This window comes from Anser brachyrhynchus, assembly GCF_964034855.1.
Source record: "Anser brachyrhynchus genome assembly, chromosome: 17".
Classification (NCBI taxonomy): Eukaryota; Metazoa; Chordata; class Aves; order Anseriformes; family Anatidae; genus Anser; species Anser brachyrhynchus.
In genome coordinates, this window is record NC_137710.1 from 7,802,444 (window position 1) to 7,825,113 (window position 22,670).

Genomic DNA, 22,670 nt, shown 5'->3' on the forward strand with positions numbered 1-22,670 from the left:
TTCTTCATAGAAGAAATAAACAAGGCATTGGTTTAGGAAAGTGCTTCAGCTACAGTGAGATTAAGCACATACATAGAGCTGAGCGTTTGATCAAGTGCTTTTCTGAATACACTTTCTAGAAAATTTATGTGCCTTTTACTGCTCTTGCTAAGCTAATCAGAAGATGCTGGGGTCTGATCAGAGTCTTTTGTGCATTTTCAAGATAGTGTCTCAGGAGGATCATTATACACATCCCTCTGCAGCGAGTACAAGGAGATTGTCACCAGGAAGGTGTTAGTCAGTATGTATTAACATGCAGGATTATTATGCCTTTTTTCACTATAGGCTTTTCATCTCCTTACTAAGCAGGCACAGTCATGTCTATGCTAAAATCGCAAAGCCTGCTTAGAACACCACGTTCACGCCTCTGGTTCAAGAAATAAGCTCCAGTGAAATGAGCTGTTAGCTATTGTGTGACTTTTGAAGAGAGGAAAGGACACTGGCTTGAGCTACGAGAGGCCGGGGGGATCAGCCAGGGCCATCCAGCGGGAGCCCAGCACTCAGCTCCTGATGGCACGGTTGCCTGGAGGAGCAGACGACCTGATGTCAAGCCGCTGCTGTCTTGGCAAAGGAGCACGCGGCCAAAGAGAGCTCGAGTACAGCTAGCTCTCTTGTTCCTTCCAAAAACATCTCCAGTACAAATCTGGTGATTGAACACACACACCAGGGGTGCTCCCACTCTTCCAGCCAGGACAGCTTTCATCTGCCCAGAGCCGACCTGGCCCTTTGGCCAGCCCTTTTGTGCGAGTGCCCTGAAAGCTTTCCAGCCAGTGGCTGAGCAAAGATGTTCCCCTTGAACATCACCACAAAGGGAGAAGAGCAAATCCGGGTCAGGGATGCTTTGCTTAGTCACAGATCCACATGCAAACACAGCGGGACACACAACCTCTGACAGACGACCGCCATTCACTGCAGGCAAGCAAAAGTTTAGGGGTGAAGTCGTATCAGTGCATATGGAAGAGAAACCTAGAAATTGCCCTGCTGTTCTGCCTTACTATAGCAGCTGTTGTTAGACGGTCTGTCCTGCTGGAGCACAGCACCTTCCCGGTATGAGGCATGCATCTGGAGTTCAGCCTTCTTGAGACTCTGCAGACTCCAGATCTAGTAACTTCTCGCACAAAGAACTATGTTTTTGTTGAAAACAGTCGGTTACCGATAGGAGCCAATAACTGGGAGAAGTTGCTTATGGTTTGTGCATGAGGAAATGGCCTGTTTTTGTGGTCAGCTGTTGGCATGGTATATACTTGACTGCTTTAATGTTTTTTGCAACCCCACCCAGATAGTCGCAGTGAGTGTAGTACAAAAGAAAGAAACTCGGAAGAGCCCCGTGGGTGTAGCTGATCACATATTCACCCCGTTAGCTTCAGCTGTCTTGTAGAGTTCCTGTACCCAGAACATTGAGAACACAGGGCTTTCGGAAATAAAACTGTCTGTTCCCTATTTCAGATCAGCGCTTGTCTGTACAGATAGTTTCTCAACTGGAATTGCCAGTAACATCGGCAAAGGCTTTGAATGACAGTTTTTGTTCATTTGCGTTTGGGGGATTTTTTTTGTTTTGTCTCTCCAATTGTATTTGTAAAGGAAAAAATGCAAAGAAAAGAGCCAATGGAAAGTCAAGAGGCATTGTACAAGAAGGAAAAGATTATAGCAGGGATGCATAATGTATTGGAAGTGAAAGACCATTCCAGGGTATTGCGGATTTTCTCAAGAATGTGAATGTACACATCTAGCAGAAGAATGGGAAAAGAAGGGCTGACACTTTGTGGGGTTCTGACAAAAGAATGTACGTCCTTTTCCCTTTGCATCAAGTGGTCCATGGAAATTAAATTGTCCTCTCAATGCAGGGGGGAGTTCCTGTCCAGAATGGATCACAGCAGGATGGTCACTGTAAAGAATTCTTCCCTTCTCCTACCTTGCTCCATGGGGCATTTACTTGAAGAGCATAATGAGGAAAATGCATCTGGCAGTGAAAATACTAGAACTCACTCAACTGTACATTAGTCTGCTGGGGATGATGGGGGGAAAAAATGAGACAAATAGCATCAAAAGTTAACTTCCCTTGAGCTTTCTCTCGCCGTTTCTTCACGTACTTCGGCTTATGCGCGCACGCACCTTCTGTAAAGGAGGAAGTTAGGCCGTTTAAATCCCATGAAAGACATTTGATTTAAGAGGAAACTTGGAAAAAAGACGGAAGACCTGGCTGATGAAGTCAGGAAAGATTGCGGTGCTTTGGACGGAGGGCACAAAGGGGCCAGGCAGATCTGTTGTGTGGTTCGTAGCGTGGCTGGGAGAGCCCCGGCTGGTTCCTCGAGGAGCCAAGGTGGCAGAGGGAGGTTGATGTTGGCTGGGTTAGCCTTAGGCTGGAGAGGGCAGCGAGATGCAGGAACTGAGAATCTTTTAGGTTTCTGGAGACAAGGATGAGAATGTTGTTTGTGAAAGCAACTGGAATAGGGCATGGAAAAATCCAGGAAGCCTGCTTTACCCACAGGGTGAAACTCTCTTTGGTTTGGACGGTAGCCAGTGGCACAGAGCAACAGAAACTTTGGAGTTCATGCATCTGCTGCTTGGCCAGTCCTCACTGGAGACTGTCAGAGCAAACGGAGCTGCCTGTTCTGGAACCATTTTAGCTAGAATCAGCTCCCAGAAGACCGTTGTTAATAACTTCTGTCTCACCAGCCCTCTCCTCCTTCCCTCCACTCCCTAAAAACTGGGCTGAGAGACTGTGCAGGAATTTGGGCTCTCTCGGGTAGGCCAGGAACAAGGCAGCGGGCTCTCGCTGAGGTAATCTGCTAAAGCTATTGCCATTCTGCGAGGCAGCCACAATTCAAAGCACAGCACTGTTTGAACGCTGGGCTCGCTTTTCTGTCTCTCTTAATGCTTTAAGCAGGGCCGTGCATTCAGCAGTTACTTGTATAAGCATTCTCTAGGCATTTGAAAAAAGACTTCTGTTTTCCAGAGGAGAAGAGGAAAGAGGTGGGAAGGGACTGTGTGGGGTAGAGAGGGGCAAGTGATAGGGGAGCAGCCAAAACGAGCATTTCGGCTGAGCTGGTGTGCGGGTGCGTAGGCTTGGTAGGGCTCCCCCACACCTGGTATTAAATCAGGAAAAAGCCTTCCACCTTCTGTTGCTGGGAGTTATGCTCTTTAGAGCTGACTTCGACAGTTGTTATTGCAATTTTGTGGTGCTCTTTTGATTTACAGCTGTTTTTACGACCATTGAGACAGCCACAAATCGAGGAAATCTCATAAAACAGAGAGTAAACGTCTCCTTCACAACCCAGGCAGAGTTTTGGCATCCGTGCTTATTCCATAGAGCAGGATGTGTAAACAATATTGTGTCCCCTGAGTGGCTGATATCAGTACAGTTAAGTGGTAACAGCTTGAAAAATGCATTTCTCTTATATTAGCGGTAAAACTCGAAATGGGCCCCCAGGCTAAAGTAAATTGGTGACATTTTGCAGCAGAAAGGGAAAAAAATAAGGACAGGAATTGGAAATGTGGAGCCCCAGCTTTGAAAGCAGTGGGACTGGAGCCAAAGTTGGATTTATCTGCGTTATTGCAGTACAGAAATAAATGGATCCACCACACTTGTTGCAAAGCATATCTAATTGGAGAAGACAGATTGTATGTCGGCTGCAAAGGGCAGGCTGCCCCCTTCACTGCGTCTTACCCAGAAGATGAGGTTAGTCAAAGCCATATTTAATCCAAGTGTAATGATGAGAGACACTTCCTTGACTTGGAGCATAGCTCAGGAGAAATGCCCCTTTGTTGTAGGAAGCAGCCAAGCGCTCACCCCAGCCTGGTGCTGAGACCGAAGCAGGGGTCCGGGTGCGTGGAGCAGCCGTCAGAGCTGGAACCCGAAGCTCGAAGCCATGACTCTTGGGCTCACCAGTTCGCCAGATGCTTTTCAGATGTGAACCATTGTCTTTTCTTCTGTATCGTTTCCTTCGCAGGTTCTGCAGGGAAATTCACATGCTGTCCTGGTTCCTTCTTTTTAGGTGCTCCTAATCCCATCTGTTGGGTCTTTAAATACTACGGCACCCTGTGGTGTGCCTTCTGTTGAGGGTGAGGGCATCCGTGTGCGGGATCAGGAACGGTACAACAAAGACGTTTTTTCCCCAAGAGACAGAAACATAAGACATGAGAGAGCTGAAGGACCGTGGGTAGAGTCAATAATGATATCGAGTCAATCTGATAAACACCTGACTGCTTCTGAAATTTCACCACATTTGGGGATTACCACATTCGTATTGTTTACCCAATGAATATTTGATGCCTCCTTCATGTATAGAGTTGCTGTTACCTGATTGGGGTGACGGGAGGTATCAGCACCTTGTAGCTTGTTGGTTCAATTACCCCTGGGTCAGCTGCACATAACGCGTGGTGGTCCAGCCTAATGCAAACTAATCTGTTTTTTTTGTTTGTGAAGGAGAGCTGTGAGAAGACTTTCCACAGCTGTCCACTTCACAGAGCCTGTCTGGGGAAGTTTTCAAAGGATAAAAGCTGTTGTTCCTTTCCTGGACTAATATTCAGAATGTACTTTCCCATTTCAAATTAACCTAATGGCTAGTATTAAAGTCTGGGCAACCGCAAGGGTTCATAGACCCATAATCGTTCAGGAAATAGTTTCCTCATTGGATCAAGAAGAAGGCAGATGGTCTTTCATTTTTGTCTCTTTTTGCTTACTGGTGCTGTCTGAAAAAGGCTAGCCTGAAGGTGTTCGGCAAGGCCTTGGCGATCCCACATGAGCCATGCACGGTTGGTGCTAAAGCTGCAATGAATGACGTTTTTATCGAGAGGTTATTTGATGAATTGTTTGCTGGTGTGTTAATAGAAAGGACTAGGAAGGAGGTGATGGCTGTGTTTGCTCATTAATGTTTTCGTCTTCGTGATGTTTTTTTTAAACTTTTTACCTTCTGGAATCATGTTGCTCCACAGGAATCGCAGTTCATGTTTATTGCATTTTTAAAGAAAAGCTTCAACTCTTGGTTGCAAGGATTAAACTTGAAAACTTAAGGATTAAGGATTAAGGATTAAACTTAAAAACACCAAATGAATATTGACGAATGTAGAAGGGTGCCCAATGTGGTTTCCTTTAAAGATGTACTAAGTTTTTAAAATATCTTTAGTGTGAGTTCCCTTGGTCTCCATAATCATTTTGCATTGTCCTAGCACAGACACAGCACTGGATGGCTGCTGCAGGTGCTAGCACCAAGGTAAAGAAGAGCAGTCCCCAAACCATGGTCTACCACAATGGGCAAACCTCCTAAATCACTGCACACTTAGGATGGATGAAGTGCTCAGAGGGTGCAGTGCCAGTGCTGCTGCTCCAGTATGATTCACAAAACAGTAATATTCACATTGTAGTAGGAATCCCTCCCACACGTAACTCTGGTGGGGTTGAAAATTTCCCCATAAATCTCCAAGTGGGGCTGCCAAGCTAAGCTGAGGAGGCGTTTCTTAGGTAGCAAAGCCTGTCTGAATGAGCTGGAATCTCTGTTCGAAGCAGGAGCAGCTCCAAGCACTTAGGGCCCCGAAGGCAGGGACACCTTTGCCGTCGCAGCCTGGCACATCTCAAACTGTGGTGGGCCAGCCTGGGAGTCCTCGGGGATTTTTTTCACCAGGAGCCCAGCCCGCACGCTGCTGCTTTGGGCAAAGCCAGGGATGCGCTTTTTGCCCAAACCGAGCCGTTTTCTGCACGAAAGGAGAGCCCCCTTCAGAAATCCATCCTCCTCCTGGCTCGCACAGCTGCGGAAGGAGTGGACCTGAGAAAGAACGGTGCTTTTGTGCAGCACAGTTATGTGTTTAACATAATAAATGTTTATTGTCCTCTGGAGCAAAGGAGCAATAGGCTAAATTATAGCCCGGGGAGGGAAAGCTAGAATCAGGAGGTATAGGCTGTTAATTATCCTTTTTTTTTAGTTGTCATAACGTGCTGGCGTTTGCCTGCAGCTCGCCCCCTCCCACCGATCCATTACCTCCACCAGCACTATCTCTGAAATATCTGCTTCCCGGGCCGCTGCGCCCTCCTCGCCGTCCCCCTGCTCTGCCATTTGTAAGGCATCTCCGGCCTCCGGAGAGATTTGCGACTTCCCCAGCAGCCGCTCGTGGTGATAAAGGCCCTCAGCCTGCCTCTCTCCGATTAATCAGCTCTCGTGCAGCCTCGATAGGGTGTTAATTTGTAAACTCGGTGGACGGGCAGCCGTGATAAGCCTCCGCAGCTGCTGCATGTCTGCTAGGGGGGAGGGGGGGGGCAGATAAGGCTTCAGCTCTGGGACGCAGCCAAGAAATATTTTGGAGCAGTGAATTAGAAACAACAACAACAAAAGAGCCTTCTGCAGAGGCGCTCCTTTGAGGTTGCTGCGGGTGATACGGTGAGGCTCAGTAGCCACGGACAAGGGCCTTTTTCCTGATAAGCTCCTTGACCCCCCCCCAGCACGGGAAGGCCACATCAGGATTGCAGCCATGGCGGGGGGCTTCTGTCGGACGGGTCGGGTGGTGTGGTCTGCTGTGTGTCCTGGGTATTCACTGCGGTTAGCCTGCTCCTCTCTACTACTCGGTGCTGGTTTGTCACATCACCTGCGAGGGGATGGACTCCAAGGGCTTCCAGAACAGCATCAGCATCAAATGGTTTTGAGTGTCCCCTAATGTTTGCTGTGTGCTGTGATTCACAGAAAATGCTAAGCAGGGTCTGCTGCATGTCCAGCATACAGATTAAGACTGGGAAGACAGCGTTTTCTTAAGCAGCAGACCATACTGGTGGTGTGAGACTGCTGAGGATTGCAGTGGTCTGGTGTGCTCTGAACACCCAGGCAAATCGGAACACGTTGCACCGACGACGGGCATTTCTTCTGCTTACCTGTTCAAAGTGGCTGTGGCAAATGTTTCTGGTATGCTCGTACGGTTTTCCCTTTTCTGTTGAACCAATTATGTTTTCTTCTACAATTGAAAGGAGGAGATATTTTACTGAATTCGTATCAGCTCCTCAGCTCAGCTGAGTCCTAATGCCATTGTTGGCCTCCCTAATTGTTCTAATACTATCTGACAACGCGCAACAGACCATGGAAGCTGTTCCTTCCCCAGCTGCCAGTGCAGGTTGTTATTTGGTGTGGATTTGAACTGCAGCAATTCTCAGACAGACAGTGACCTTTTTATGAAATCAAATGTCTTGCGAAACCCTCTTGGTCTCTGAACTGTGATTTATAGCCGTTTGTGTTGGAGAAGGCTGCAGGTGGGATTTGGGTGACACATAATTGGTTAAAAGATAAAATAAAACGGAGGTTGCCCCGCTGGTGCAGCGATGGCAGGAGCCACAGGAATGAATTGCTTGGCAGCGCAGAGCTTGGCCCTCCTCCTCCCGCCCTCCTCCGCTGGCTGCCAAGTCCTGTCTGGCAGGCCATTACAATGATAAATGCAGGTAGCTGGCAGAGACCACAGTTGAGAGTTTGTTCTAGCATGCCAAGCCCTGCTTGGCATTCCCCGTCGGTGCCAGCGTTTGCACTCTTACTCAGTTTGACGGAAACCAGGACATGAGGTGTGAATTTATGTCCGCATCCTTCCAGGAGAGAGTTGGGATAATGAAATGCCAAGGCAGCCCTGGGAGCAGCAGAGTAATTTGGTAGGTACCAAACAACAGTCTGCCACCTGTCATTTGCAGTACAGTCCCTGCTCTCGCCCATCACTCTTCCCACAATGCAGCCTTTGAATTATAAGGAGTCTTGGGTAGTTCTGCAAAGAGCACTTTCCATTCCATTTGATTTAGTGCAAATAAAAATCTGTATCCCAGCCAAATAGATAGTCTGGCTAGATAGTTCCAAGCTGTAATGACAATAATACAAACTACTATAGTAGTACGTTACGCAGCGTTCCCAGCCTTTCCTACTCACAGACAGGTTTACCCCTGTATTTTGTAGCAAAAGCTAAATCAGTAATCAAGTCCATCGCTGCCTAAGTCAACGTCTGGGTAATGGGGACAACTTAAATGTGGAAGTGCAGGCTGAAAATCCTGCCGTTCGGGAGCGGGATCAGCTCGAAGGAAGAGGCATGAGATCTCTGTTGTTTGAGATGTTTAAAAACAGATTGCACAAAGCCCTTTTACAAATGTGTCACGGAGAATTGTGTTTCATCGACCAGGCCGTGCATCAGTTACCCTTAGTATAGCCGTGTTGCTGTCTCTAATCCACAGTGAGAGATGCAGCCTGTCCTAGTGATGGAGGGAGAGCAACTGTCCTTTGGGTGCCACTCACAGACCAGACTACTCAGAAGTAACAGCAGTGGAGTTGTCTGTGAGCAGAGAGGTAAAAACAGTCCAGTGCGAGACAAGAACAGCAACATCTACTACACGTTCTGCTTTTCCTTTTCTTTTTTTTTTTCCAGTTGTTATTTTGAGTTGGGTTGGGTTTTTTTGTTTGTTTTTATTTGTTTCCTGCTAAGTGTAACTGGCATTTCCTTGGTTGGAGTAAGCCAGGACATGGAGCAGACGGCTGTGTAATAAAGGAGATATCAGAGCTGATTAGAATGGAAAATAGCCAGGAGTGTAAAATTAGGGTAGGCTTTGGTAGCAGTTTAGGAGCTGAGTTGGAGGGAGGAGGATACTGAGGTAAGGACGAAGTGCACCTTAATTTAAATGAGAACATGCAGGCAGAATAACATGAAGCAAGTTTTTTTGGCTGGATTTAGGGAGGGACAGCTGGAAAACTTCTCTTCTGGTCAGTGTCTCTGCAAACAGCTGAGGGACCTTTTGCAGCTGTATGACCGGCTTCAGCGAGGCCCAGGAACTCCCCAGCTTCCTCCCTTCTCCTCCTTCACTAAAATCTGTTTCAGTGCATGTATTTATTTATTTATTGGAGCTGAGCTGGCAAGCAGAGGGAGTTTGATCTTTTCCTCTGGGAGACAGCAGCGGCACCAAAGGAAGGCGAATCACAAAGCCTGGCTGATGTAGGGGGTAGGGAGGGGAAGACTCTGGGCTGCAGCCATTCTCTGGGGGCTGGAGGGATGGGAAGAGAGGGAAGAGGAGCTGGCAGGCCTGTGCCCAAGGCTTTGATAGTGGGCACACTGTAGGGCAGGTGTCCTGCTGCTTTCGGAGCGCTCGGTCACCCTTCGTCACGGGACGAGGCACATCAGGGCAGTAAGCCGACAGACCACAACGGCGTGTTTAACAGTTGCAGTTGCTGCATAACATAGACTTGCTTGTTCTATCCCAAAACGGCTGTGAAACAACCAGGAACGTGCTCTGGTTTCAGAATGGTGTTATTTAAACTTACCACCGTGTTGCCAAAAGAGAAGGTCTAAAAGAAAGCTGTAAGGTAGAGCCTGCAGAGGAGCAATGGGCTTGGCCTCCATGCCCTGCGCTTACCGAATCAAACCATCCACGCTGTGTTTCCTACCGGTTCTGCACCGCTTTGCTTTCACCTTGCTGTCGTGTAAACGCGCTGTGATTCGAGAGTGAACCGGGCCCTCTGATCTCTGCTTCCAGGCTCTCTGGCCTGATTGAATTCTCTGTTCCCAGACTTGTGCTAGCTCCTCAAAGGGGCTGTTGCAAAAAATAGGCATGGTTACATAAAGCACTGAGAGAAAGAAGCGTTCTCAAAAGAAAAAGTGATGAAGAGAGATGTGTGTGTTGTGAAAGGCCCTTTCCAGGACTGAAGCAGTACTGAATATGCGTGTGTTAAATCAATATGGGGGGGGAACCTAAACAAGTATGTTTTTGTATGAAAGCATAGTCCCAGAAGCTTTTTGTTTCTAGTGGACTCTCTGTAGAGTGGACTTTTGTGCTAAATGTGGAAAACCCATCAGTACCTCCCAATTTTTTGAATCAAAATTGATCTAGAAGTGTTTGGGGCATTGAAGGCATTGCCATTTCAGTAAGTAGTTGCCAATTCAGGGTATTTGTACTGCACATTTCTCTGTGATGTGTTACAGTGTAGCTAAAGCCATAACTGAAATTTTAGGATTGTTGCTAGAAAACTTGAGATCCACCAGAAATTCATGTTTGCTTAGGGAATACTAAATTATTAGGCCTTATTTGCACTGGGGCTCAACAGCCAGGATTTCATAAGTGTTCCTGACCATCAGTTTTTCCAAACAGTCTGGTCACCATGCAGGTATCTGAGTGGGTTTTCGGAAGCGCTCCGTGCCCAGTACCTCTGGCCAGGTCGGTGCCCCCAGGCAGCTGTTGAGCGCTGATCCCTCTCGGGAGCCCCAGCTGTAAATTCTGTGCGGAGGTCTCGGAGGGAAGGGGACAGGTGAACGTCTTGGCTGTTGAGAGAGAATCACAGAGTGAAATGTGGATTTGTAGAAGTCTCGCGTGTATCCTGTTCCCTCTGGCTTAATCCCCTGGCACAGCTGGTTGCTCTGTCTCAGCCAGCCTCGTACCCCAGAGCTGAATTTTCCTAGAAGGTGTCACAAAAAAGGTAGTTCGTGTAACTCTAACTTCAGCTTTTTGCCTGTGATGGTGCCTGAAATGACTGACTGGTGTGTAGCTTTTCTTTTGTCTTCTCAATCAAGCTGTGATTTCCCTCCAAAAATAATACTGAGATTGAAAAGCCCGTAGGTTCCCGGTGGCCTTGAAACATCCCCTCACAACGCAGGCAGTGTTCGCCATGGGTTGCCACATTGCCTCTGTGTCCTGGAATGTGCTGAATACTTCCTTGGTCCTCAGGGTGAGTTTTAGTTTGCTCTGGTGTGCGCGTGTGACTTGGAGGCTGCGCTCGCACTTCTCCCTGTGTATCGGGTTCCATTTCCTACAGAAGAATCACAAACCAAACACCACCTTCCTGTTCTAGTTATTGTTCTCGTATTACTGCATGGAGGGGGCTGGTATTAATGACTTACAGAATCAACTGGAAACTGGTAAAGCAATACTGACATGCTGAAATTCTCCACTAGACAAGCGATCAAGTGGTATCAGAGTGGTAGGTAAAAGCAGGGGAAACAGATCAAAGGCGGGAATTAAAACTGATCCCAAATTTTCAGGTAGTTTCTGAGCTTTATTCTGAAAGTCTCTCTAAGCGTACACAGCACTTCTAGTTTGAAAATCTCCCGGAGAAAGGTTTTCTTGAGAGCTTTTAGTACTTGCTAAGTTCAGTAACAGTGTGAAAACAGTCTCACTTGAGACCAGCTCTTGGCTGTCAGGAAGATAGGCAGCCATCCAGAAATAAAACGTAAACTGTATTTCACTGCCTCCTCTTCCTTTTACCTACCGTACTGGACTCAGACGCAGAGGGGATGCTCAGTTTTGCCCTGTACAGAACATATATACCAGGACCCCAACACCACGTGCTTCTGCTCTTTGTGAACCAAGACTGCAGCCTTATTAGCAGCTTGACAGTGTCTTGTGATCAGACTGTGAAGTATCGGGCTCGGATCTGGTGTTGTGTGCTCCAGGAGGCTGCGTGAAGATCTGCAGAGCTTCTGTTCTCACTGATAAGGAACTGTTTATTCCCTGCGAGCAATTTTATAGGCTACAGAGAAGAGGAAAAAAAAAAGAATAGTAATTACTGCAAGGCCTGACATAGTTTATAATGCTGTCTCTGTCAGATGATATTGTTCTGCTACACATAATCATTAAATTATTAATCCGTAAGCACTCTTACACATTTCAGCTGCCCTGGGTTAGTAGGGACCGGGATGAATTAGGCATGGACTTCATCACGCCTCTCCGCTCACCTTCAGAGGAGAGGGTGTGCTATATCCTTTGTGGTTACCGCCTTACATTTGGAGGGGAAGGCTGCCTTTGCTAAGCTTTTAGTGCTGAAAATAGAATCGGTGCTTGTATTTGCTGGGTTCAAGGGGAGGAATGGTGAGGGAAGGACGGCCGCTCCTCTGCTTTCTCTTCCCAAAGCAGAAAAAGAGTAAAAATGCTGCTTTTCTTTGCAGTGTATTCAGCCGAGTTTCACGTTGTCACAGAGCTGGGTGGAGACATTTTCCCCTCCAGATCTGGAGAAAGAAAGAAAATCAAAATGGGGCAGAGAACCGCTAACTTTGAACGAAGCACAAAGGGGAACCCCAGGGCTTGGTGCAATCTTAGGGTGTCTTCAAAGGGTGCTGGCTCGTAAAAGTTGCAGCAGCGAGACTACATCAGAAACTGAAATCGTTTGTGCGTGTGTCTCTTTTGGGACAAATGTTAGAGCCTTTATGCTTGAAATACAAAGGTCGTTGTTGGGGACGAGGGTGGGACTTCGCGAGCAGCAGCTTTAATGAAAACACGTCTGTCTGGGGCTGTGCTGCGACGCAGATAAAGCAGGAGAGCTCGGCGGGGGAAGGAGACGAACAGCAGATGTACAAGAAAGACGAGGGGTGTCTTTTGTCTGTGAGCTCCAGGCTGGGGGGGGGTCTCCCTGCCGTGCTCGGGCGGTGCAGCCGCTCTCCTCCCCTGCCTCCCGAGCTGTGCCGGAGGAGGAGGAAGAAATGCCTCCGTGTTTTCTGGTCGAAAGAGTGGGATTTCCTAGGATGGCATGAACCCATCTGCATAAAGGACTCCCAGCGCCTGGTTTTGCTCACAGGGGAAGAATTCCTCTTTTTTCTTTTTCTTTTTTTTTTTTTTTAATCCCTTCTTAAACATATGCAAATGGTTTGCTTGAAACAGCAGAAAAATTGGGAGGGGACTTGTTCTAGCAGATGCGTTGGTTTGCTGGATTTTTTCACTCATTAGTGGGCTCCCTCGGACACATAGGTTTTATTGTATGCTTTCTTTAAAGGGTGACTGATGAAATTGAATGATGTATTCAGGCTCTTCCTCCCCCGGCTCCCCTCCTGCCTTTACAGCAGCTCACAGAATATGCTATAGCACAGGCCTTCACTGTTTGAGACCGGTGCTCATGCCAAAAGCTGTTCGGATCTGGAGCTAGAAATCACCAGAAAAGAGAGCAAAAGTTACTGTAAACTCTAGGTGCGAAAGTTTGTGTCTGCAAACCATGGCTGTGATGTTGAAAGCTCGGCTCTGTAAATGTTGGCTCTGATTGTGGAGGGCGGTGCCACACGTGTGGTTTTTGATATCAGGAGACTGAGCAATAATCCGTGTGTTGTGCTTTCTCTTAAAAGTGATTTTTCTTGCTCGACTTCCTTGAACATTGTTTTCGTATCACTTGGACCTGAAGCAATGAGATCTTTAGCTCGTGATTAAGCTGCGCCAGTCTCAGTCACATCCTCGGTCCCGAGCTCGCAGAGGGCAGCGTGGCGGCTGGCGTAAAGCCGTGGCGCTCGCCTTCCAGGCAAAGCACGGGGCTGCTGCTGCTGGGGGGGGCTGCCACACGCCCCCCCTGCCAGCTCCCAGCTTCAGTGCAAGCCGTGCCCAAGCTTCATTGCCTGTAAAATGGGAGAATCTTATTTATCCACCTGCCACGTGTCCTGGTGCTCCCGGAGCGCACGGAGCAGAGAGCTTGGCTTAGGGCAAGCTGCTAGCAGTGCTGAGCACCTCCAGCCTGCGTTCCCAGAGCCTGTAGGTCTGTTCGGGCTCCGTTGTGACTTTGTGTCGATGATAAGTGAAAAATCTCTGAACAATGGATTGTAAATTCAGAGCCGGCTGTCATTTTGTGCGCCGCTCTTGTTGCTGCTGTGTGACGCTGTTACACTTTTCTTTGCAAGCCAGCCTAGACAAAGCCTCGTTTAATCCTGGTTCTTCCTCTGTTTAGTCCGTGCAGTGAAGGGATCGTGCAGGTAACTGGTTTTCCCTAACATTTTAGGATCCTTTTGCTGAGCTGTGTTATCAGTCATACATGCCACAGCTACACCTGCAGCTTTGTCGTGGACATGATTCAGAATTTCTTTCTTATGTGCCTCAGTCTCAACCTATTTTTCATGTAGTTTTCCCTCTTTTTTTTAATACATTTGCAGTAAGTAAGATGTTCAGTGCTTGCAGTGCTAGTTTCCTTAGAAGTAACGTTAATAGATCACTCTTCCTTGCTTCTCAGTATATCTGATGCAGACCTTGCATCTTGCTATTGGTGTCTTTTTTCCTTCTGAGTCGTCATTTAAAATATATAACAATGTAATACAATTCACAGTGCTCTTTATCATGCAAATCTCCCAAGGCACCTTAGAATAAAATCAATAAAATCAAAAAGAAAATCAACTTAGTTCAGCCATGTGTTGAATTAATTCATTTTTTTAAAGCAGAGCCAAGGGAGAAAGCCTTTTTTCACTTTCAATATCTTTTGCTCTTCAGCTTTGTACTTCACACCATTTTATACGTGCAGCAGTCAGTGCCAAAATGCTGCTGATATTTTCAGCTGTCTTGTAGATAGTAGTAATGTTGATCATGCTCCCTGCTCCCAGACCAGCTTTGATTCTGTAGAGGCTGCTTGCTATTTTATCAGATAGCGAGGAGGAAAAGCTTATGCTGAAATAGGTTGACTGTTTGATATCAGGGGGTGGGGGTGGGGGAAGCCATCAAATTAACTCATAAAAGCTTTATTTACAATGAATGGACTTTTTTTCCTGTCTGTCATTATCATCTTGTCTGTAACCCAGTGACCCTGATTATCATGAAGCTGTTTACAAGGTTTAGGTTAATTGGATTTCTTTAACTATTTCCCAGAGCTGTGAGGAGCACAAATGCACTGCCGTGGAGTTCAAACAGCATAGTGCAACCCAGTTTGCAAGGAGACGGGCTTCTTCCAAGAGGAAGTCGTTTTATTTCATATTCGACTAAGTGCATAGCAGCATGGACCTATCATTTGGCATAATATTGTGTAACACCCTCATACGGATGTGTTCAGTTGCAACTCGTGTTTCCGATACACAAATTACATTTTGCATGTTCAGCAAGAAATGAGCTTATTTTCAATGAGAGGGGCTTCGAAATGTTTTTTTTTCTTCAGCTTGATAGCAGTTTCACTGGTTTTGTTTTTATATGAAGACTCATGGATAAAATAGCTGTGCATTGCATGGCTGCCTAAATAAACGAGACAGGAGGATATAGCTGGGTGAGATCAGGACAGTACTTTTACACGCTTTGCTTTCATCTTAGGATGCATGCTTATTCTTTAATGGCACAACATTGCACCCTCCAGGTGCATTGTGTAATTGCAGGTCTACAGATAACAGACTTGTTTTATGAGCTGTGTTTTTGTGAGCAAGCCTTCCTAAATTCTCCTTTGGTATTACTCACCCTCTGTTTCTCTTTCTTTTTCAGGCTTCTGTAGGCTCTGAGAAGCTGTTCTCCCCTGCAGCAAATAAAGGTAAGTGATTTGGAGAAATGCTTTCCTTACCTTAGAGCAAGCTGTTTGAGTGTGTGAAACTGTGGGGAATGTCATGCAAATAGCAGGACACCAGTTTTGCCAGCGCCTGTGATTTTGCCACACACGTTGTCATAAAGATCAGCTTTACAGGCTTGAGATGGTTAAGTTAAAATGTAGAGCTGCATTATCTCCACGTGGGGCAAGACTTCTTCCCTACAAGTCAGAGATCCATGAGGAGAGGCGTTACTGACAAAGGAGAAATCAGCCCTTACTATAGGGGATATGCTGTTTCGCTCTAATACAATCAAATCCTCATTTCTTTTAAACAGATATTTTAGCATTATCTATATTATTCTTACACGGTCTTGCACATCTATGTCCTGCCAGCATGCACAGAGCATTTGTGTCTGTTTTGGTTCTACAAAAGGAGGAGGAAGGTGCTTGGCATGTTGCGGGGTTTGAGCTCCCAGCTCCCCCTATTACTATTAATCGAGAGTTACCTGTGATATGCGCTGGGTGTTGCTAAGAGACTGCGCCAGTTAAGATTCCCGTTGGGAGTTGCAGTGATGTATTTCTAAACACGCCAAGCCCTCCTTGGAGGGCTCGGTACAGCCATGAAACAGGGCTACTCTGGTGTTCTTAGGGACAGTGTCACCGGGATGAATACCGTAGGCAAAAACACTGAAGAAACAGCCTCGAAGGGCAAAGTGTGGTTGAAAGCGTTATGCTGGGACTGGTTCCACCGTATCGTGCAAGGAGGCTGACGTTGTGGCTCCGAGTGAGTTGTTGGGATCTGTAGCTGTTCTGCAGCATTCCCAGCACTGAGCTACAGCATAAATTCATCTTGGAACAGCAGTCAGTAGGAGGGACGTGCAAATACCCTGAAGAGGGGAGATGAGGCACGTTAATAAGAAGCGATGAAATAACCTCCCATTATTTCAAGAGGGCCAAGAAAAATGAATGATTTGCAGTTGTGTAGGGGTAGGTGCTGGCCATGGAGAGGCGTTCTGGTGGTTGTGTGCTCCATCACCTGGCTCCAGGCCCGGGTTATAGCTGGGCTCTGTAGCAGTGCTAAGTATTAGGAATTTTCTCTTTCCAAGCTTTGCAAATTTTCAATTCCAAATGTGGAAACTGATGACAAGCCCATTGTGTTATTACATTTGCAGATATTTTTATGGAAGTATGCGGCTTTATCTGGGGGAAGGAGGGAAGTTTAAACAAATGGAAGGGAAGAGCATTTGTCTTCCCTCGGCCTTGGCTCACCAATAAGGCAAGCCAGATTGCCCATACGGCACTGCCTCAGCAAAACAGAAATCTTGCCATCCTGAATAAATGCATGGCACAGAGATCTGCTGCAGAGGCTTATGTCGAAGTGTTAGCAGCTTTGTTGGCTCCTCCTCGTGCTGAAGCCCGAGATCCCCCACCCCTCCATATCACAGAGCAGCTCAGCAACATGAGTTTTCAAAATACCTCTCCATCGGGAAGTTAAATGTGTGAATGGCTGTGAATTTGCTGTCTTGAAGTCTGTGTTCACTGCTGTTTATATCCCTGTAGCTTAAGGCTGTTCGTGTTTGGTTTACTGTGGCAAGTCGACATTGCAGCTTTGGGAGGGTTTGGGTTCAGATTGTAATTTTTGTCTTGGTCTTGTCTCTTACTCTCACCGGTGCTGGCAGCGCCTTGCTGGTCGGCACAGGCTGTGGCCGGGGGCAGGCTCTGTCGGGGGCTACCCCCACTTGTGTTGAGAGGTGAGATTAATTCTCCTCGGCACAATTCTGTGCAGAAACCCCAACAGCTCTAAATTCTACCCCTCGCCCTGTTGTCACTCGGTGACGCAGGAGCCAGAACTCGTCTCTCACACATGCAAATGAACGCCGCGCCGACAGGACCGGGCTTGGAGATGCCATATGGCCGGGAGAAAGTGACTTTCCAAGTGCTGCACTGAAATTCCTTCCCAAGATAATGGCGTTGACTTAAGGGCAGCCTTTGGCAGGGCTGGAGTTGTGCAGGCCAAGGATCAGTGATCAGGGTTGTGGTGGGCACTTGTGCTATGTCCTTCTTGTGTAAACACTTGGGCCTTCTTGGAGAGGTGGCAGCCGGCAGATCGGCAGCGTCCTGCCGCAGCTGTTCCTGCAGGTAACCAGGCTTTGAGAGCACAACGAGGCAGATTCGTTGTCTGGCGCAACTCCCCCTGCTCTCTGCAAACTTTCCCCGGGGATGTGTTTGGCCCAGTGTATTTGTTTTATGCCGTCCTGGTTTATCAGCGGCTTAGCAATCCAATTAAGCGCTGAGATAGACGGTTTTCGCCTGTTGGAGGCCGGAACAGCTGTAAAACATAACCTTTGACCACCTCTCACAGCTCCACAAAAGGCCCGAGGAGCTGAGCCTTTTGTCTGGCGCTGGCTGGGTAGCTCACATTTGTCTTCGCCCCCGCCCCACCGAGGCGGCCGCGAGCTCAGGCACGGTACCAGATGCGCGGCGCCGGTGGCCGCGGCCGGGCCCGGCAGGGAGAGGGGCCACAAGCCAGGGCCACCTTGGTGGCCGCAGCTGGGACACGAGCCGAGCTCCCGGGGGAGAAGGCGGCGAAAGGAAATAGTGACCAAAGACAAAAGCAGAGAATCCCTCGTCTGCTGTGCCGCCCGGTCTTTGTTTTCTGACGTAAGGAAGGATTTGTTTAGCCAACTCGTCGCTGCGGTGCAGAGCCGCAAGGACGTTTGCTGCCCAGGGCCGGGTGTTGTATCCTCCTGGTGACTGAATCGATTAACAAATAATAAGGGTCTGTTTGCTCTCTCAGGCAGCGCTTCTCTCCCAGGAATCTCCCAGGCGGTCCTTTGGTTTTTCTGAAGAGCAGGCGCAGTGCAGGGCACGGGAGGTGGAGGCGAAGGCCGGATCCGGCCATCCCTGGGTGGCTGAGGGAGAGGGGAGCGCCCGTGGCTGGCGGAGGGCCGATGGCTGGTGGGGTGGGAGGTGAGGGGTCTCTGGAGGGACCTCGCCTGCCTGCCGTAAGTGTGTCGGGGTGGTTTGTATTTTAAGAACATGAGAGCTGTGTTCTGCTGCTAGCTCCTTCCTCCAGCGAGTTGCCCTGATGGCATTTGGGCCTCCTGCTCCCACCTCTCCTTACCGCAGACCTGCTGCTCTCAGGCCAGGTCATGGTCAGGTACGCTGGGGAAGCCGGGAGAGGTGGTGCCTCCTGTACCAAAAGAACGTGGCGCTGTGGCCCAGGAGACCTGCAGGCCCCCAGCCGAGACCCCGCAGAGGAGCCAGACCCAGGGGCACAGGGCAGCAGCCAGGGGGTGAGGGGCTGAAGGCAGTCGAAGCCGAGTACATCGCTTCTGTGTGAGGATGAGAATCAAAGCTGACGTGCGGGCAGTAGTGTGGTCCAGCTGCCTGGTCACAGGGAGCAGCTCTGCCCTGGGCTGGGGGTGCTCGCCGAGATCCTCGCCTCACTTCCCCCCTCCCGCCAAGGGAAGACCAGTGCTTGTCAGCCAAGTGTGCTGGGAGAATTAATTAATGAATGTTTATCAAGCGATTTATCAAGAGATCTGTTTAATGAGAGATTCCATAAACAGTGCAAGGCTTCGTTTTCATGGCAATAATAAATGGCAGTGAAAATAAGTCTTATCCTTCCCCTGCACGTGCACCCCCCAGCAAAAAAAAGATTGCTTACCCTCCATTCTCACTGTTCCCTGGTTTCGAGGCGGAGGGCTTTGAAGTGCTATCTTTCATCATGAACTGTACTCATCCTCAAAGCTCTAAAGCTCACAATCTGTGTCTTATCCCTCTGACAAGAGGGAGCCAAGCTTTCCCGGCACGCGGGTCGTAATTGTCAGCCATGGGATGTGCCGCAGCCACCCGCCCCAGTGGGCTAATGCAGCTTATGGTCCTTTGAAGTTCCCTTCCTTTATTTTCTGTCCTCTTGACCACAAAACTGTGCCTTGGGCCAGCAAGAGAGATTTCTTGTTCAGAGACAACACCGAGCCCTGACAAGCACATCTGAACCAGAGAAGAACCCTTGTTCCTCTGAGATCACTGCTCCATAATTTTGTTGCCTTAAGGGGACTGTCTCTCCTTTTTCTCTCTTCTCCTTCTCTTCCTTTTTCTTTTTTTTTCCCTTTCCTTTTTTTTTTTTTAAATTCAGCACTAAACTGTCACACTAAATCATTTTAAAAGCTGGAAATACAGAACCCCCAGTGCAGGACATGCTGCTAAAAACCGATGGCTATTGCTGTGAGCTGGGGTGAGAGGGGAAAGGAGGGGCAGCAGGGCAGGGGCAGGACAGGAGGGCAGCAAGTCAGCTCTCGAGGAGGAACCCGCGAGCGCCCGGTGAAGCAGAAAACAACCTAAACACAGCTGAGCTCAAAATAACCTGCTTGGCACAGGTTTGCGGCGGGGCAGCTTCATGGTTGCTCAGTGCCTGGGTTGGGATGGCATCTGCCCTAACTGTGTCACCTCTCCTGCAGAGCCTCTGCCTTACTGTGCTGTGTTGTTGAGCTTTCCAGTGCAAGAAGGCCTGTACAGGCACAGAGCAAACACCCGCTCGGGCAATTAGCTGTGTTGTACAGGAATGGAGGTCAGGAGCGATACCATAAATTTTCCCAGTTTCCTGCGTGGGGTCCACAGCAGGGTCCGAAATGCAGGAAAAGCAGCAATGCCTTCCGTCTCTTGATCTCAGTGTTATCCCCAGATTTTGGTTACATTTGGATGAGGTCACCAGCTTGCGTGCAATTACCTGGCCTGAGAGTGAACTTGAGGGGGATGATAATTCACAGCTGAATCTTTGGACAACAGTCCTCTGTGATTACAGGCATGCAAAAACTTCCACAGCAGCATCTGTAATAATAAATAAAGTAATGCATTTGTGTAGATAGCAACCACATTGCTGTGATTTATACGATGTTCAGGATGCTCTGCAGCTGCTCTACTCCCCGCGTTGCATCTCTTGTGATTTTATCACAGTCTTGCAATATTCTCTGTTTTTCATGAAACCCACACTCTCAGAGGACTGTATGAGAATCTAAGTTTTAATTCCATTTTTTAAGTAAGATTTTAGTCTTTCTGGCCACAGAGGAATGCCTGGAACTGCAATTCTTCTGCGCTTCACAGCCAGCAGGTAGCTGAAAAGGAGCCCAGATAGCTTGTTGTTAACCTCATTTTAAAGATGGCTTGTGATTTGTAAATGCTTGGGCTTGGCAATAGTGTATACCCTGAACTACTGCAAAATCCACTGTGTGAGTCCATCCCAGTATCTTCTTCTTGAAAATTTCTATGTAATTTTGCCACTGCCTGCATGATTATATTAGCTTTCTGGCTTTCTTGCACATGCAGATATATAATTATACAGCGGCCTGGGAAGGAGGAGGACTTTGATTTTCTAACAGTGTGCATAACAGAGATAATCGCACAAGTCTCAGCCAGTTAAACACATCTCAAAACAAAACCGAGAGCAGAAAACTGCAGTAAGCGCAGTCTTTTTTGTCTTCTTGCAATTTTCTCATCTTGCAGGCTCTGGAAAGCTCTCAGCCTTCTCTTTGGGAATGTGAATAACTCTAGCATAAATGCCTTGCCTGTGAGCTACATGCATTTCACAGTAGTTCAGGACATAACCATCCGTATCCATAGCAGCCATCTGGAAAATACGGTGGACAAGTAGGAGAGGCCATTCGCCTTTATCACACTGCTCAGTTAACTTCGTAAAACTCATAATGCAAAAGTGGATAATTTATTGACTTCAACACAAGTTGAGTGTTGTATGCTCCAAAGTCAGAATTGCCTCGTGCAAGTGGGCAGGTTTTGCGTGCGCCATTTGCCGTGCAGTTTGCACAGCTATCTCCTGGTGCGTCTCCCTCAAGTGAGCCAGCATAGAGCTTTCTTTGTAGCTTCAGGCTGCAGCCAAGAGAGTTGAAAAGTTGAATTATAAACATTTCCAGGCCTTCTGTTTGGTGTCTTGTGTTTTGTTTTGTTATTTTAAGGATGTGGGGTATGTTGCTGCATTCCTGTCAGTGGGATTAGAATGAATAGAAGCAATACTGTAGGAGATAAAACGTGTTTAATTATTTATTTGAGTATTACAGACTGAAATTGCTTTTTGATTTAAAGCATCCAAGTCATGGGTATGTTTTTGGAGTAGAGAGAGGCACGCAGAAACATATATATACACAATTACCTAGGGTAATGTAAGAAGTCTCTTTGCTCAGCTGCCCTTCCTCCGCAGAATTTGTTCATTTCCTTAAAGATTTTAAATTTCAAATGTGGCTTTGTTAAGCATCACGGAAAGCTAACTGCATGCTGTGCCTTGCCCACCGAAACGTAAATAAAATAAATAAAGTCTTCGTTGTATAAATGTTATGAAGTGGGTGGTTTATTTTCTTTAATTATACTTTTTATTTAAAATAAACTATAAAAGCAAAATAGTATGTATCCTGAATGCGCCTGCACAAACTCATATTGATTGAGTAGGCAAATTTTAGCTTTTCTCAGTTCATGTGAAAGTAGATAAAAGGACCATCAAACTGTAAACCAGGAAAATAGAAAGAAAAAGAAAAAATTCCTTCCAAATGCATGTAGTAGGTTACATTACCCAGACTCTTAAAGGCTGTTTGAAAGATACCATCTTTTTTACTCCTTGTTTATAGTTTGCTTATCTGTTTTTCTGAGTAGCAGAAGCCAGGACCGTTAGTCCTGGTGTGGATTCCAGCTGATGGCTGTGCTGACCGCAGGGTCGGCACCGCGAGGGCGCTGGCGGCTGGTGATGGTGCGAGCAGCAGTTGCAACCCCCACAAAACTATCAGTCCCTCAAACCACGGGTTCTTCTCCTCCATCCTGCTTTTAAAATACCTCAGGGACATGTTTTATTCATGTAGGATTCTGTAAAGCGTCAGTTTCTTTGCAAATTAAACGCGTGGTATAAACCCGATTCCATCTTCATCCTGACTGGCGCTGCGGTGTGGGGAGGTGGCGGGGCCTCCAGGACAGGCCTGCTCCTCATGGAGGACGTTCCTCCTCCTCTTCCTCAGCAGCCCCTCAGCCCCTGCCAGGGCTGTGCGTTGTGTTGTGCATGCTGTTGGGCTATTTTCTTACACTCTGACGCTCCTTCCCATGCTGCTCCCTGTGCCTGTTTAGGAGCAGCAGCCTGCCAGGCCGCAGCCCCATGGCTCGCCCACGCTGTGCTGTCGCCCCTCGGGGACTCCTGCAGCCCCCGCCACCCCATCCCTGCTGCAGGCCATGAAGTCGGGCAGCTGGCGATCGACAAGGCATTTTACAAGGCGGAGAGGGGGCTGGGGCTGCCCCCAGGTCGGCCTGTGCTTCCTTGTGGGCAGTCAGTGTCAGCGGGGTGATGGATGGGAGCGGGGCCTGTCGTCTAATTGCAAATGGATCCGGTCGCTCGGTGCGCGGATGCTGGCAGGGTCTGTAATTCCCAGCGAGGCCCTGGCCTCCAGCAGCGGCTCCCAGCAAAGAGGA

General features: G+C 47.9%; 1 protein-coding gene across 25 annotated transcripts in view; it reads left to right on the top strand.

The window, feature by feature from the left end:
• The window catches only part of FBRSL1 (fibrosin like 1), a 518,655-nt gene that overhangs the window by 446,312 nt on the left and 49,673 nt on the right, over positions 1-22,670 (top strand). For all 25 annotated transcript variants that reach the window (XM_080558948.1, XM_080558970.1, XM_080558971.1 and 22 more), the window contains one exon: positions 15,170-15,215. In XM_080558948.1, coding sequence (XP_080415074.1) covers positions 15,170-15,215 — 46 coding nt within the window. The remainder of the gene's footprint in view (positions 1-15,169; positions 15,216-22,670) is intronic.